General features: G+C 34.9%; 1 protein-coding gene across 5 annotated transcripts in view; it reads left to right on the top strand.

Moving 5' to 3' along the window:
- cacna2d2a (calcium voltage-gated channel auxiliary subunit alpha2delta 2a) overlaps positions 1-15,131 on the top strand; it is a 453,173-nt gene that overhangs the window by 404,882 nt on the left and 33,160 nt on the right. For 3 of the 5 annotated variants that reach the window (XR_015492768.1, XM_087255552.1, XM_087255553.1), the window contains exons 16-22: positions 2,810-2,875; positions 5,125-5,202; positions 5,274-5,348; positions 5,459-5,530; positions 8,272-8,343; positions 8,692-8,753; positions 10,747-10,823. Coding sequence is in view for 3 of the 5 variants with exons in the window: in XM_087255552.1 (XP_087111678.1) it covers positions 2,810-2,875; positions 5,125-5,202; positions 5,274-5,348; positions 5,459-5,530; positions 8,272-8,343; positions 8,692-8,753; positions 10,747-10,823 (502 nt within the window). In the remaining 2 variants the exon portion in view is untranslated. 5 annotated transcript variants of the gene reach the window in all.

Below are 15,131 nucleotides of genomic sequence, written 5' to 3'. Positions count from 1 at the left end.
ATCACATTTGCATTATTTAAAAGCTAAATGTTTCCTTCCTATTAAAAATAAATATATTTCCAATCTGATATGTAACGGGGAGAGAAAAAGTAGCACGAGTATAGCATAATCAGGTTGATTTCAGAAAGACGCCACCCCAAAATTATTTTATAGAAATGAAATATATAATATTAATATAAAATATAAAATATTAAGCTAATATTTTGTAGAATTTTAATTTGTTCTACATTAATTTATAATTTGATTCTAGTTTTAGTAATGCTCGTTATCCTTGATGTTATTTTATCTAATTTGATTGCCATAGCAGCATTTCTGATTCTTCATTTTAAGCTTTTAATTTAATATTTATATTTTATTTTATTTCAGCTACTATTTTTATTTTTCAGTTTGTGGTTACGGATATTTTGTCCCCTTTTTCTTGTTTTGCATTTGTAGAATGCAAAGAAATGGCATTTGAAAATAAAAATGGCTAACTATTAAAATATACAGTTGAAGTCAGAATTATTAACCCCCCAGAATTTTTGGCCCCTTGTTTATGTTTTTCCCCAATTTTTGTTTAACAGTAAGAATATTTTTCAACACATTTCTAAACATAATGATTTTAATAACTCATTTCTAATAACTGATTTATTTTATCTTTGCCTTGATGACAGTACAAAATATTTGGCTAGATATTTTTTCAAGACACTTCTATACAGCTTAAAGTGACATTCAAAGGCTTAAGTAGGTTAATTAGGTTAACTAGGCAGGTTAGGGTAATTAGGCAAGTTATTGTATAACAATGGTTTGATCTGTAGACTGTCGAAAAAAATAAATAGCTTAAAGGGGCTAATATTTTAACATTAAAATGTTTTTTTTTTTTAATTAATAACTGTTTTTGTTCTAGTCGAAATAAAACTTTCTCCAGAAGAAAAAATATTATCAGACATACTGTGTAAATTTCCTTGCTCTGTTAAAGACCATTTGGCAAATATATTAAAAAAAAAATTTAAAAAGGGGCTAATAATTCTGACTTCAACTGTATGTGAAATTTTAAAGTAGTAGCAATGACTTTTTTGTGAAATGACAAACTAAAAAAGTTTTTTCAAACAAACAAATGTATATAATATTTTTATTATAACATATTGATTTCCCAGTACTGAGTTGCAGCTGGAAGTGCATCTGCTGTGTGAAACATATGTTGGATAAGTTGACGATTCAATCCGCTGTGAACCCTGATCACCCCTGAGAATTAATGAATGACAATTCATTTATTATTTTTGGATCAGCAGTCAGGAACCATAATTTGTTTGCAGAATTCTGGAAATAAAGTATATAGGGCTAAAGTATAGAGAATAAACATGTTAGTTAGTTAGTTAGTTAGTTAGTTAGTTAGTTAGTTAGTTAGTTAGTTAGTTAGTTAGTTAGTTAGTTAGTTAGTTAGTTAGTTAGTTAGTTAGTTAGTTAGTTAGTTAGTTAGTTAGTTAGTTAGTTAGTTAGTTAGTTAGTTTGGTGACATTTACTTTTAGGTCGTCCTTTTTACACATGTTCCATGAACTTATTGAATTATGCACAAATACCTTCTACTAACCCTAAACCTAACTTGCATTGGTAAACCTTGTTAACCATCATGCTAACCATATAGTAAGTGCATGTAATTTATTTTTATTACTCAGAAATTAATTGTTATATTGTAACAAGGGAGTCTGACTCAGCGGCTCAGGGGTTAGCACTGTCGCCACACAACATAAAGGTCGCTGGTTCAAGTCCCAGCTGGGCCAGTTGGCATTAATGTGTGGTTTGCATGTTCTCCCCATGTTGGCGTGGGTTTTCTCTGGGTGCTCCGGTTTCCCCCACAGTCCAAACACATGCGCTATAAGTGAATTGAATAAGCTAAATTGACCGTAGTGTATGTGTGTGAATGAGTGTGTATAAATGTTTCCCAGTGCAAGGTTGCTGCTGGAAGAGCATCCGCTGTGTAAAACATATGCTGGAAAAGTTTGCGGTTCATTCCGCTGTGGCGACCCCTGATAAATAAAAGGACAAAGCCAAAGGAAAAAGAATAAATATAACAAGGGAACACCTTAAAATAAAGTGTAAGGTTTAATTTATATTTAATTTATTATTTTCCTGATATGTGGTAATTATTTAATATCGACAATAAAAAAAACTGCTTTCTGTCAGTTTCATAAATAAATCCATCATTCAGTGCGATTCTTTTAAATGAATCACTTTTTGCGGAGTCTGATTAGATCACCTGCATTATCATGGACTGAATCATTTAAGTGACTCATCTGAGTGAATCAACCTGGATGACTCACTTACTGAACTGCAGGTTTAATGTCAATTTTTAGTTCATAAACCTTTTTAAAATATATATTAGTGTTGTGATCATTTGTAAGGCAAGTAAAACCCCATGATGAATGCTCAAAGTGTGCTCGAGTGTGCATATGAACAGCTCTGTTGAGGTGTTTTGTTTATGTTTGTTATTATTTAGTATATATCATATAGGAAACGCTTAAACACACAATCACATGGCGCTATCCCCTATTTTGAGTCTGTGAAACTGTTTGAGATTGTATTGTTAGCGTCGGACGCTGGCTGTGATATTGTTCATTCTTTGTTTTCTCTCCAGAATGCACACAATTGAACCTCCACAGCTAGTTTGCTTTGTCATTGACCATATAATTTCACTTGGCGCGTTCATATGCGGCAGTCTTTTATTCACGTGTGCAGTGGAGCGCTTGATCCTTCCTTCAGTTCACATTCACAGCGATAAAAACAAACACTTTCAAATGCTGCATTTGTTTTGCTTTGTGTTTTTTTACAGGGTTTGGGTCTTGTCATTACCGGCACAATGCCAGTCTTCAATCTCACGGCTGATAGAGACACAAAAGTAAGTCACAAGCTGCGTCCTGTAAATGATCTGCGCATGATTTACTCTGCAGGACGATACAGATGCGCCGTTTACGTAGCATTATTAGTGTGATCACGTTCCAGATCTAATTCTTCACATGTTCCCTAACTGACATTGACAAAGTGTTGAGAGCTGCATGTTTCGCCGTGTTGAACGCATATTGAGCAGGGCTTGACTTTGACAACACTTGAGGGCATTTGAGTAGGATTTAAAGTTCAGTTTGTAGCTCAGATTGACCCTGTACATCTGCTAACTTAAATCGTTAAAGTAAAAAGAACTTGTAAAGCAAATACAGCTAATGAGCCCTGCTGAAAAATCCAGCTTAAACCAGCCTAGGCTGGTTGGCTGGTTTTAGCTGGTCGACCAGGCTGGTTTTAGAGGGGTTTTGGCCATTTCCAGGCTGGTTTCCAGCCATTTCCAGCCTGGTCTTAGCTGGTCAGGCTGGGAGATGACCAGCTAAAACCAGCTTGACCTGCCTAGCCAAGCTGGGAGTCCAGCCAAAACCAGCTATATCCAGCTTAAACCAGGCTGGTCAAGCTGGCTTTAGCTGGATTTGGCTGGTAATTTTCCAGCCTGACCACTTAAGACCAGGCCGGAAATGGCTGGAAACCAGCCTGAAAATGGCCAAAACCCCTCTAAAACCAGCCTGGTCAACCAGCTAAAACCAGCCAACCAGCCTAGGCTGGTTTAAGCTGGGTTTTTCAGCAGGGAGGTTACTAAATATATTAACTACTTGATGACTAATGAAATGATCAATTGCAAACTTTGATGTATGTTATTAGCATTAAATAACATGTTCTAATTAGTTGTTGTTTTTAATTTGGTTAACTTTAACATAATTTAACATGTTCATATCATGTTCCTATCATATAGTTAGCATTTTTAGCATGTTGCTAATATGAATTCTTAGCATTAATTAACATGTTCTAATTAGTTGTTGTTCTTAACATGTTAGTTTTCATTAGCATGTTGCTAGCATGTTTCTAATATGGTTAACTTTAACATGGACTAACATGTTCATATCATGTATGACAAAAAATATTTTACATTTGAAAATGTATATACAGTTGAAGTCAGAATTATTAGCCCCCCTGAATTATTAGACCGCTTGTTTATTTTTTTCTCCAATTTCTGTTTAACGCAGAGCAGATTTTTTTACCACATTTCTAAACATAATAGTTTTAGTAACTCATTTCTGGTAACTGATTTATTTTATCTTTATCTTTGCCTTGATGACAGTAAATAATATTTGATCCTCGGCTCAGTTGGCGTTTCTGTGTGGAGTTTGCATGTTCTCCCTGCGTTCGTGTTGGTTTCCTCCGGGTGCTAGGCTAAATTGTTCATAGTGTATGTGAATGTGTATGTGAATGTTTCCCAGAGATGGGTTGCGGCTGGAAGGGCATCCGCTGCGTAAAAACTTTCTGGATAAGTTGGCGGTTCATTCCGCTGTGGTGACCCCGGATTAATAAAGCATAAATGAATGAATTTTTCAAGACACTTCTATACAGCTCAAAGTGACATTTAAAGGCTTAAATAGGTTAATTAGGTTAACTAGGCAGATTAGGGTAATTAGGCAAGTCATTGTATAATGATTGTTCTGTAGATTATGGAGAGAAAAAAATTGCTTAAAGGGGCTAATAATTTTGTCCCTAAAATGGTGTTTAAAAAATTAATAACTGCTTTTATTCTAGCCGAAATAAATCAAATAAGACTTTTTCTAGAAGACAAAATATTTTCAGACATACTGTGTAAATTTTCTTGCTCTGTTAAACATTTGGAAAATATTTTAAAAAGAAGTAAAACATTCGAAGGGGGCTAATAATTTTGACTTCAACTGTATGTGTTGTTGTATTTTATTATATTTGTGTTTACAATATTTCATGTGATATTTTTGCCACTATTTTAAGCAGCCTTTAAAAATTTACAAATTGCATTGTCTCATAATAGGTTTTTTTTCCTTTAAGCACCTTTTTTAAATTAAATTCTTTGCAGATTTATTTCTAGAGTAGTGTTTTTTTTTATTATTATTTTGACGCTGTTCTTGATAACTATGTTGTAAGAAATCAGAATTACAAGTTTTGAATTATAAAAAAACGTGTTTGACAAACTGCACTCACCAAGCATAAATCCATGTCTGTTTTTGACAGAAAAATGCTGTATTTTTATTTGTATATCTCAATTCTGCCCCCTTGTGGTTCTTCATTATGTTTTTGATCTGTCATTTATAGCAGAATCAGTTGATGCTTGGTGTCATGGGTGTAGACATCGCTCTTAATGAAATTAAGGAACTCACACCGCGGTATAAGGTAAGTGACAAAAATCTCCTTTTCAGACTTTCTTTGTATCTTCAATCCCTCATCTTCATCTTTCTGCACAGCTTGGAGCCAATGGATACACGTTTGCCATAGATCCCAACGGATATGTGCTGCTACACCCAAACCTCCAACCTAAAGTAAAACGTCTTGTTGATCTTTTCCAAAATGTGGTTATTTCCATCTTCAGTTTTGAGTGATAAGTTAACCTCTGTATCCATATTAATAATTTCTTACTAATTGGTTTTAGATCATTAACTTCAGAGAGCCGGTCACATTGGACTTCTTGGATGCTGAACTTCCAGACCGCAACAAGGAGGAGGTTAACATCTCTCTCTTGTGTTATAATAAATAAATGTTCCTGTTATGCTTTTTTCTATTACCACTGGCAGTGAGGATCTCCATTTGTGTGGTCAGAAAACTATTTACCTGGAGTTTAAATTTATAAATAACTTCTTTTAAATGCATGCAAATGTCATATATATTGTTGGTTGAGTAACCAAGGCACTTGCTGTAAAGGCTCCACCCCCTTTCCAGAAGCAGGCGGAGCCTTTACACCATGTTATTAAAAATTAAAAACCTGAAAAATCACATGCACAAAAGTATTCACAGCCTTTGCCGTGAAGATCTAAATTGAGCTCAGGTACATTCTGTTTCCACTGATCATTCTTGAGATGTTTCATCAGCTTAATTGGAGTTCACCTGTGGTCAATTCAGTTGATTGGACATGATTTGAAAAGGCCTACACTTATCTATATAAGGTCCCAGGGTTGACAGTGCATGTCAAAGCACAAACCAAGCATGAAGGCAAGGGAATTGTCTGTAGACCTCCGAGACCGGATTGTCTCGAGGCACAAGGCTGGGGAAGGTTGCAGAAAAATTTCTGCTGCTCTGAAAGTTCCAATGAGCACAGCGGCCTCCATCATCTGTAAGTTGAGTGAATGCCAGGCGTTACCTTTGGAGAAAACCATACACCTCTTATCACCAGGCTAATACCATCCATACAGTGAAGCATAAGGGTGGCAGCGGAGATGTTTTTCAGCAGCAGGAACTGGAAGACTAGTCGTGATAGAGGGAAAGATGAATACAGCAATGTACAGAGACATCCTAAATGAAAACCTGCTTCAGAGTGCTCTTGACCTCAGACTGGGGTGACGGTTCATCTTCCAGCAGGACAATGACCCAAAGCACATCACCAAAATATCAATGGAGTGGCTTCACAACAACTCGGTGAATGTCCTTGAGTGGCACAACCAGAGCCCAGGCATAAATCCTATTGAACATCTCTGGAGAGGTCAGAAAATGACTGAACACCGTCGTTTCCCATCAAACCTAATAGAGCTTGAAAGGTACTGCAAAGTGGAACAGGCAAAAATTCCCAAAGACAGATGTGCCAAGCTTGTGGCATCATACTCAAAAAGACTTGAGTGCATCAGCAAAGTATTGAGCAAAGTCTGTGAATACTTGTGTACATTACATTTTTTACATTGTCATTATGTGATATTGCGTGTAGAATTTTGAGGAAATAAATTGATTTAATCCATTTTGGAATAAGGCTGTAACATAACAAAATGTGGAAAAGATGAAGCGTTATGAATACTTTCCGGATGCACTGCATATTGAGCTGAAACTTCACATTCTGGGGAGAATTATGTGTTAAAAAATCATAACAGTATACCTTTAAACTAAAGCATACCTTTATTTAGCCAATTAGGGTATATTTTATAATAAAGATTGGCTTTTGTGGTCTCCTGAACAAAAATACTTAGTGTGAAAAGTAGCAGTACAGATGTAAATGTTTACTAAAAAATACTAAATATTTTCAATAAATGTTGTTTTTATAAACTTTTTATTCATCGAATGATGTAACTGTCACAATCTGTTTTCAACATTGATAATATTAAGATGTGTTTCTTGAGCATTAAATAATCATATTATAATGATCTCTAAAGGGAAATCATGTGAGGCGGAGGACTGAAATAATGTTGCAATTTTATTTTCACATTTCTTTTTTGGTCCCACTTTATATTATATGTTCACTTCACTAATATGTTCTTATAGTTGAAGTCAGAATTATTAGCTCCCTTTGATTTTTTTCTTCTTTTTTATATATTTCCAGAATGATGTTTAACAGAGCAATGAAAATTTTACAGTATGTCTGATAATATTTTTTCTTCTGGAGAAAGTCTTATTTGTTTAATTTCGGCGAGACTAAAAGCAGTTTAATTTTTAAATGTCACTATTATTAGCCCCTTTAAGCTATTTTTTTCCTGTTAGTCTACAGAACAAACCATTGTTATACAATAACTTGCCTAATTACCCTAACCTGCCTAGTTACCCTAATTAACCTAGTTAAGCCTTTAAATGTCACTTTAAGCTGTATAGAAGTGTCTTGAAAAATGTCTAGTCAAATATTATTTAATGTCATTATGACAAAGATAAAATAAATCAGTTATTAGAGATGAGTTATTAAACTATTATGCTTAGAAATGTGTTGAAAAAAAATCTGCTGAAAAATCTGCTGATAATTCAACTGTATACTGAAATTAATCTTACAATGTACTTATTATGTAAATACATGTTTTTGCATTGTAGTTATGATTGACTAAATACATGCATGTAATTACATGTAGTTAATTTTTGTAATTACATTTTTAATTACACTGTTGACCATCCCTTACCCTTTAACCCACTCTTAAACCTAGCCATACCACCAAAGTAATAGCACGATAGCAGCAGAACAGTTCTGCGATACATTATGAACACAGTAAGTGCATTGTATTTATGTTTTGATGCAGGTAAATAGTAACTAAGGCCACTTAATATAAAGTGGGACATTTTTAGGGTATTTTTATTAAACAAATGTTTGTTTTTTGTGAACAGAAGAGACTTAATTTAGTTTTTTTTTCATGTAAATCACTATTTACATTTAAATAACTTCAGCGTGCTTGCAATCATAAAACACACTGCAAAATAGTCACATACATCAGTCAGGACCAGAATTATGTTTATTAATTAGGATCAAATGTAGTAAGTGTATATCTCCTGTGTGTGCTTTCTTAGATCCGCCGTCAGATGATTGATGGTAGAGGAGGACAGAGGAAAATCAAGACTCTGGTCAAATCTGTGGACGAGGTGAGTCATGTGACCTCTTACTAAATATAATGCCATACAGTGTCATGCATTTCTTATTTGCACTCTACCTGCTATGTGCCCTTATTTGTGTATAGTGTTTATTTTGTCGTTTCTTTTTGTATTTTTCTCTATTTTATCTACTTATTTGTATTTATTGTACATTTACATTACTCTTAATGAGTAGTGTTTTTGTTTTTGTACGCACCCAGGGTCTGAGATTAATCTAATTTTAATTCTCTGTATGTCTTTACATGTGGCAGAATTGATCATAAAGCTGACTTTGACTTTGATGAACATCTTAGATCTTGACGGTAATGTTTATTTATTTGCATTGTGTATCTTTTTCAGCGTTACATTGACGAGTCCCAGAGGACGTACATATGGAGTCCAGTGGAGGGCACAGATTACAGGTCAGTATGAGACACTGGCACTGTTTCTGTCACTTTCTCACTGCATCAAATTAGCTTTAGTTTAAATTGTAAAGTATCAAGTGCATTTTGTTTAGCTGTTTTAGTCCTGCGTTTTAATTGGAATCCAAAGCTACCTTTTCAGCACGGAGTTTAATATTTTGAATGTCAGCAGATATGAGAATTAATTTGCATAAGTGCATGGAGATTTACATGAATAAAGCAATAAATACATAAATAGGACTTGAAAGTGAAAGTGCAGTTCATCCATCTGGAGATTTATATTTTAAAGTATGTTTATTTGTGTTATCTAGCATATTGGGTCCTGATTTTGTTACTTTGTGAAAGATTGGTACTTTAATTTATGTACTAACGTCGACGTCAAGTTTGTTTATAAACTAATTTTGAGAGGAGCATGTGCTTATGATTGACCACAGCTGGTCCCTCATTAGCTAACGCATGATCCACCATTCAGATGATTCCTAAGTCACTATAAATGCCCAGAGTAACATACCTCAGTTATCTCTGTCTTAAAGAATCCCCCCTTCCACCCCTACTCCTCCCCCTTTTCCTAGATAGGGCAGCACAGCGGGCTAGTGGTTAGTACTGTTGCCTCACAGCAAAAATGTCACTAGTTCAAGACTTTACCAGGTCAGTCGTCGATTCTGTGCAGAGTTTACATGTTCTCCCTGTGCTCACGTGGGATTTCCCCAGGTTCCCTGATTTCCTCCCACCGTTTAAAGACATACGGCATAAGTAAATTGACCAAACCAAATTGGCACTATAGATAAGCTCTTAAGTCAGCAGTTTATCTCTCCATAGCAATGTCATTAGCCATAAATAAGCAGGGGAGTTCTCGAGATCTAACTGAGCTCAAATTCCCCTCTCTCCCTGCTAATGGGAGGGAGCCTCGGGCCTGAGGATCTTATGAGCTCAGTGCTCTGGACAGCATGCCAGACATGCTTTATAATCAATCATCAGCAGCAATGTATATATATATATATATATATATATATATATATATATATATATATATATATTTTTTTTTTTTTTTTTTTTTTTTTTTTTTTTTTAGGGGGGTTTCACCTTTAATTTGGACAGGATAGTGGAGGTTACAGACAGGAAAGTATTGGGAGCAGAGAAAGGGGAAGGGCATCCGCTGCGTAGAAACTTGCTGGATAAGCTGGCGGTTCAATCCGCTGTGGCAACCCCAGATTAATAAAGGGACTAAGCCGACAAGAAAATTAATGAATGAATAAATGAGGCTTTACTGATAGATTAAATAAAAAAAAATGGAGTACTTAAAAAAGTTTCATTCTGAATAACATTTTTATGGATGACTTCTTTCTTTAAACATATATCATAGTCATATTTTTGATAATACGTCTATAACTTGTATCCTATTCTTATAAAGTGCCATATATACAGTAGTTGAAGTCCAAATTATTCACCCTCCTGTGAATTTTCTTTTTCAAAAATTTCCCAAATGATGTTTAACAGAGCAAGGAATTTTTCACAGTATTGCCTATAATATTTTTTCTTCTGGAGAAAGTCTTGTATGTTTTATTTCGGCTACAATAAAAGCAGTTTTTAATTTTTTAAACACCATTTTAAGGTCAAAATCATTAGCCCCTTAAGCAATATTTATTTCCAATAGTCTACAGAACAAACCATCGTTATACATTAACTTGCGCAATTATCCTAACCTGCCTAGTTAACCTGATTAAGCCTTTAAATGTCACTTTAAGCTGAATACAAGTATCTTGAAAAATATCTAGTCAAATATTATCTGCTGTCATCATGGCAAAGATAAAATAAATCAGTTATTAGAGATGAGTTATTAAAACTATTGTGATTAGAAATGTTGAAAATCTTCTCTCCGTTAAACAGAAATTGGGTAAAAAATATACAGGGCAGCTAAAAATTCTTTATCTATATGGCATGCATATGCAAATATTATTTAAATTTCCCCTCTCTTTTGTTGTCTTTCCTGCAGTCTTGGTTTAGTTCTGCCGTCGTACAGTGAAAACCACATCAGGGCCAACCTGAGTGACCAGATCCTCCAGGTCCAGTGTAAGTACCAGTGGCTGGCAAACTCCAAAGCCCGCTCACCTTTCTTTCTTCCTTAAGAGACTTCCTGTTCCCCCTTTATACCCGCCCCCCTCTCAACCAATCAGAGGAGAGCCTATGACATGACAGCGGCGTGGACTTCCTTCCGGTGTCTGGGTGTGTGGAAAAAAAAGCGAGAGTCGGACGAGTTCTTCTGTGAATCCCTCCCTACCTCTTCCCTCCTCCCTCCTGTCCTCATGCTGTTCTGTACTGAGGTGATTTTTCTTTCCCTGCACGGATGCAAAGAAAAAACCCTCACTCAAAAAACCCCAGAGAGGTGAAAGCTGTGGTTTTACTGTGTCTACTTGAAAATAATGGTGACCATGTGCTATTATTTATTTATTTATTTATTTTTGTTTTCCTTTTGCTGAAACATTAAGAAAAAAATGCTCTCGTCTTCTCTCTCACAATGACGATTCTGAAGCATCTTTTATCTGGACAGGTTTTGTTTTGTTTGTTGATGTTCTTGTTGTTGTTTTGGTTTTGATGTGAAAAGAGGCATGCTTTTTTGCTTTTCACTGTGTTTAATGTGCTGTTTATTATTTGCTTTGAGTCGTGTGAATGCTCACTGTGCTGTATTGTTTGCCGGCAGCTTTGGAATCGGTCAATAAATAAGAAAAAGTATCCCACAATGCCCCCCTGATGGGACATTGTCCCGCGCGGGAGAGACGGAACGCCTTTGGGTTTCCATGCCTTCATTTTTATTATTATTTTTGTTGTTGTTGTTCATTTGTTTCTTTTAGATCTTTCATTTTCTCAGTTAATCTTTAGCTCCCGCTTTCATTTGAGGTTTTGTATTTATTCAGACGTTCTTTATTTTGTTCTTTCCGTTTATTTAGTTCATTCCTTTTCATCTTTTTTGTTTGTTCATTTGATCTTTTTGTTTTAGTTTTTGTTTGTTTGTTAATGCTTTCCTCTAGTTTTGAAGCTTAGTTTGTTTTGAGCATCTATCAGTCTATCTATCTATCTATCTATCTATCTATCTATCTATCTATCTATCTATCTATCTATCTATCTATCTATCTATCTATCTATCTATCTATCTATCTATCTATCTATCTTTCTTTCTTTCTTTCTTTCTTTCTTTTTTTTCTTTCTATTTATCTATTTTTCTATCATTTGTTATATATTTTATACTTTAATTTGTCCTTTATTTTGTTTAATTCATTCATTTCATCTTTTGTTTTCTTTTCTTTTCATTACTTTTTTGTTTTATTTACTTTCATTCCTCCTTAAAACTGAGCTTTCTTTCTTTCTTTCTTTACTTCTTTCTTTCTTTCCAGTTTCTTTCTTTTCATCCATACCATTATGCATGTTTGTTTGATTTTGTATTTTGATATTGTAGTTATTTGTATATTTTGTTTGTTTTGCTGTTGTTTTTTAGGTCATTAGATCATATTTTCTTTTTTATTTGTATGCTTTTCTTTTCAATTGATCTTTAAATTGTTATTTTGTGCATTTTGTTCGTTCTTTATTAGTTTTTTTTCCAACCTCGGTTTCATTTGTTCATTTTATTTTTATTTGTTTGTTTAGATTGTTTTGTGTGTTCATTATTTGTTTTTATTGTTTTCCTTTTCTTTGCTTTTTAGTTAATTACTTTTTTGTTTTATTTACTTTCATTCCTCCTTAACTGAGCTTTCTTTCTTTCTTTCTTTTTTTCTTTTCTTTTCTATCTTTCTTTACATTTTTGTTTGTTCGTTTGTTCTTCCTTTCTTTCTTTCTTTCTTTCTTTCTTTCTTTCTTTCTTTCTTTCTTTCTTTCTTTCTTTCTTTCTTTCCAGTTTCTTTTTATATCCAGTCCGAAGCGTTCCTCTCTCTCCCCAGCTCATGTCTGCTTCTTATTTTTGTGACTACACAACTATTATTTCTTGTCACATCTGATCATATATTTTCCATACGATGAAACTTCAGATTCTGCTCATGCGTCCTCAAATGTTCTCTCCTCGAACTCCATCCACTTGTTACGTATATATACATATATATTCTTTTCATATCTTATTTTTTCCATGCATTTTAATTTCCTGCTCTCCGTTGTTCATTACTGTTTTTTGACTGACTTGATTTTCCTTCTTTTTGAGAAAAACAATATTTTTATTCAAACAAAGTCATTGAATAAAATATTGTCTGTGATTCCCCCTCCCCCCTCCTCCCCCTCACCCGTCCCCCCTGTTTCTTTTCTGCTCTCTCTTCCTCAGACGGATCAGACTTCAAGGGCAAGTATACACCATATTGGTCCACCACCTTTGTTACTCTACTCCTATCCTCGTCCCCTTGTCCTGAACTCCTCCCCGCTGACGTCCACCTTCACCTGTTCCAGCCTGCTTGCCTCCTCTGTTCCTCCTGCCCGCATCGCCTCCAAGATCCTCCTCTTCCTCTCTCTGCTCCTCCTCTTCCTCACTCAGCCTCTGCTACACCCACATCTCTCAATCTCAATCTCTATCTCTCTTCTGTCTCTATTGGCTTGGACAGCCGTGTAAGGTTTCTTCCTGACATCTTCTGGAGAACACTAAAATATGCTCTGTCTCTCACTGTCAAAAAAAAAAAGGATTTTTGACTTCTGTGTGTTGCATTCGGGAATATCCTCCTCCATCTGTCCTCCTCCTGTTTCTTCCTCGGTGACAGTGTTAACGTGTTTAGATTGGTTTTTATTGTAGGTAGTGCCAGTTGTTGTTTGTCAGAGCCTTATTTAGATATTTCTGTTTAGTTTAGCTTTAAAGTAGCAGTGTAAGTTAGAAACGGTCTTTGTTGAGGAGTTATAGATGCGTTTTTAGTGTAGCATACTCTATCATTATCTGTTTGCTGTTGATTTATTTGATTCCTTTTAAACAAAAATGAAAGTTCTGTTCTCGTTTATTCTTCCTTGTATCAATCTGGAAGCATAAAACTTGCTTATTCTGTTAAAGGGAAAATAAGTTATTTTGCAGAATGTTCATGCTGCACTGTTTTGTTTAAAATGTCCTTGCAGTCATTAGGCTCTATTTTAACGATCTTGGCACAAAGTGCAGGGCTCAAAAGCATTATGGGCATGTCTGAATCCACATTTGCTATTAAAGGATGGAAAAATCCACTTTGCGCCGCAGTGCATGGTCTAACAGGGTTGAGCTTATTCTCTTAATGAGTTATAGGTGTGTTTTGAATATAAACCAATCAGAGTCTCATCTCCCATTCCCTTTAAGAGTCAGTTGTGTCACGCCATAGTGAATTTGCTATTTACATGACAGTCTTTTTTAGTGGAAAAACTGAACGCTTCACTAGCGAGAAAAACAGTTATACAGATCATCTACTGCGCAAGAATGACAGATGAGCCTCCTCATTATTTACTTTCACTCTCGTGGAAAAGGAAACATGTTGTATGCACAGACATCCATCAGCCTACATCATTAATTTTGTTTGTTAAGCGCAAAAATTTGTCAAAACTATTTGTAAATTCAGTTCTAATTTTCAGCAAACGAATAAATGAACAATAATAACGAAGTGTGCCCAAAAGCTGAGTTATATCCAAATACACATGCTCTGCCCCATATGGTCTAAAACCTGCAGGTGGGCAAATCTAAACTTGTTTTTAATAAAACAAATATAAATATGGATATAATAAATAATACTGCTAATAATAATAACATCATGCAAAAGCAAATTGTCATGAATAAACTGAAAAAGCCTCCTGAGATAAAGAAGGCATGAAGGCAGTGTTTTTTATTTTATGTAGAAAATAATAATTTTTGCAATATTTTAATCCTCTAGTTCTTTTTTCATTTGTAAAGATATTTGCGTATTGCTGTACATCCTGTTTGTTTTAAGCAATGTTTAAGCGAGGGGCACAACTAACATGCTCTGCGCTGGACTTTAGACCTCCTCTAAGCTGGTCTATTGAGCAGTTTATTTTAGTTCTTCAAAATAGCAACGCTCCAGCAATGCCTCTCAACACGCCTCCTTTTTTAGACCAGAACATCTATCGGCGCACATATGAGCGCTAATGCATTTGCTATTTAAACAGTGTAGCGCAACGCCTCAAAATGATTCTTGCGTCAAGCTGAAACTACCAAACAACATTTGTGTCACGCCTTGCACCACATTGCGCCGGGTGTATAATGGGGCTCATTATGTTTCAAAATTATATTTTTAGTACACTAATCAAATATCAAATTTGTTTTAACAATGTGTGAGCTGATAAAATCAATTTGATTCATCATTATTTCTATAGCATTAAAGGTAGCTTAATAAAGACTAGCTTCTAGTTAATAAGTGTGTGTGTGTGTGTGTGTGCGTGCGTGCG

This window comes from Danio rerio, chromosome 6 (genome assembly GCF_052040795.2).
Source record: "Danio rerio strain M-AB ecotype USA chromosome 6, GRCz13ab, whole genome shotgun sequence".
Taxonomy (NCBI): domain Eukaryota; kingdom Metazoa; phylum Chordata; class Actinopteri; order Cypriniformes; family Danionidae; genus Danio; species Danio rerio.
This window is presented reverse-complemented; position numbering and strand designations above follow the sequence as displayed.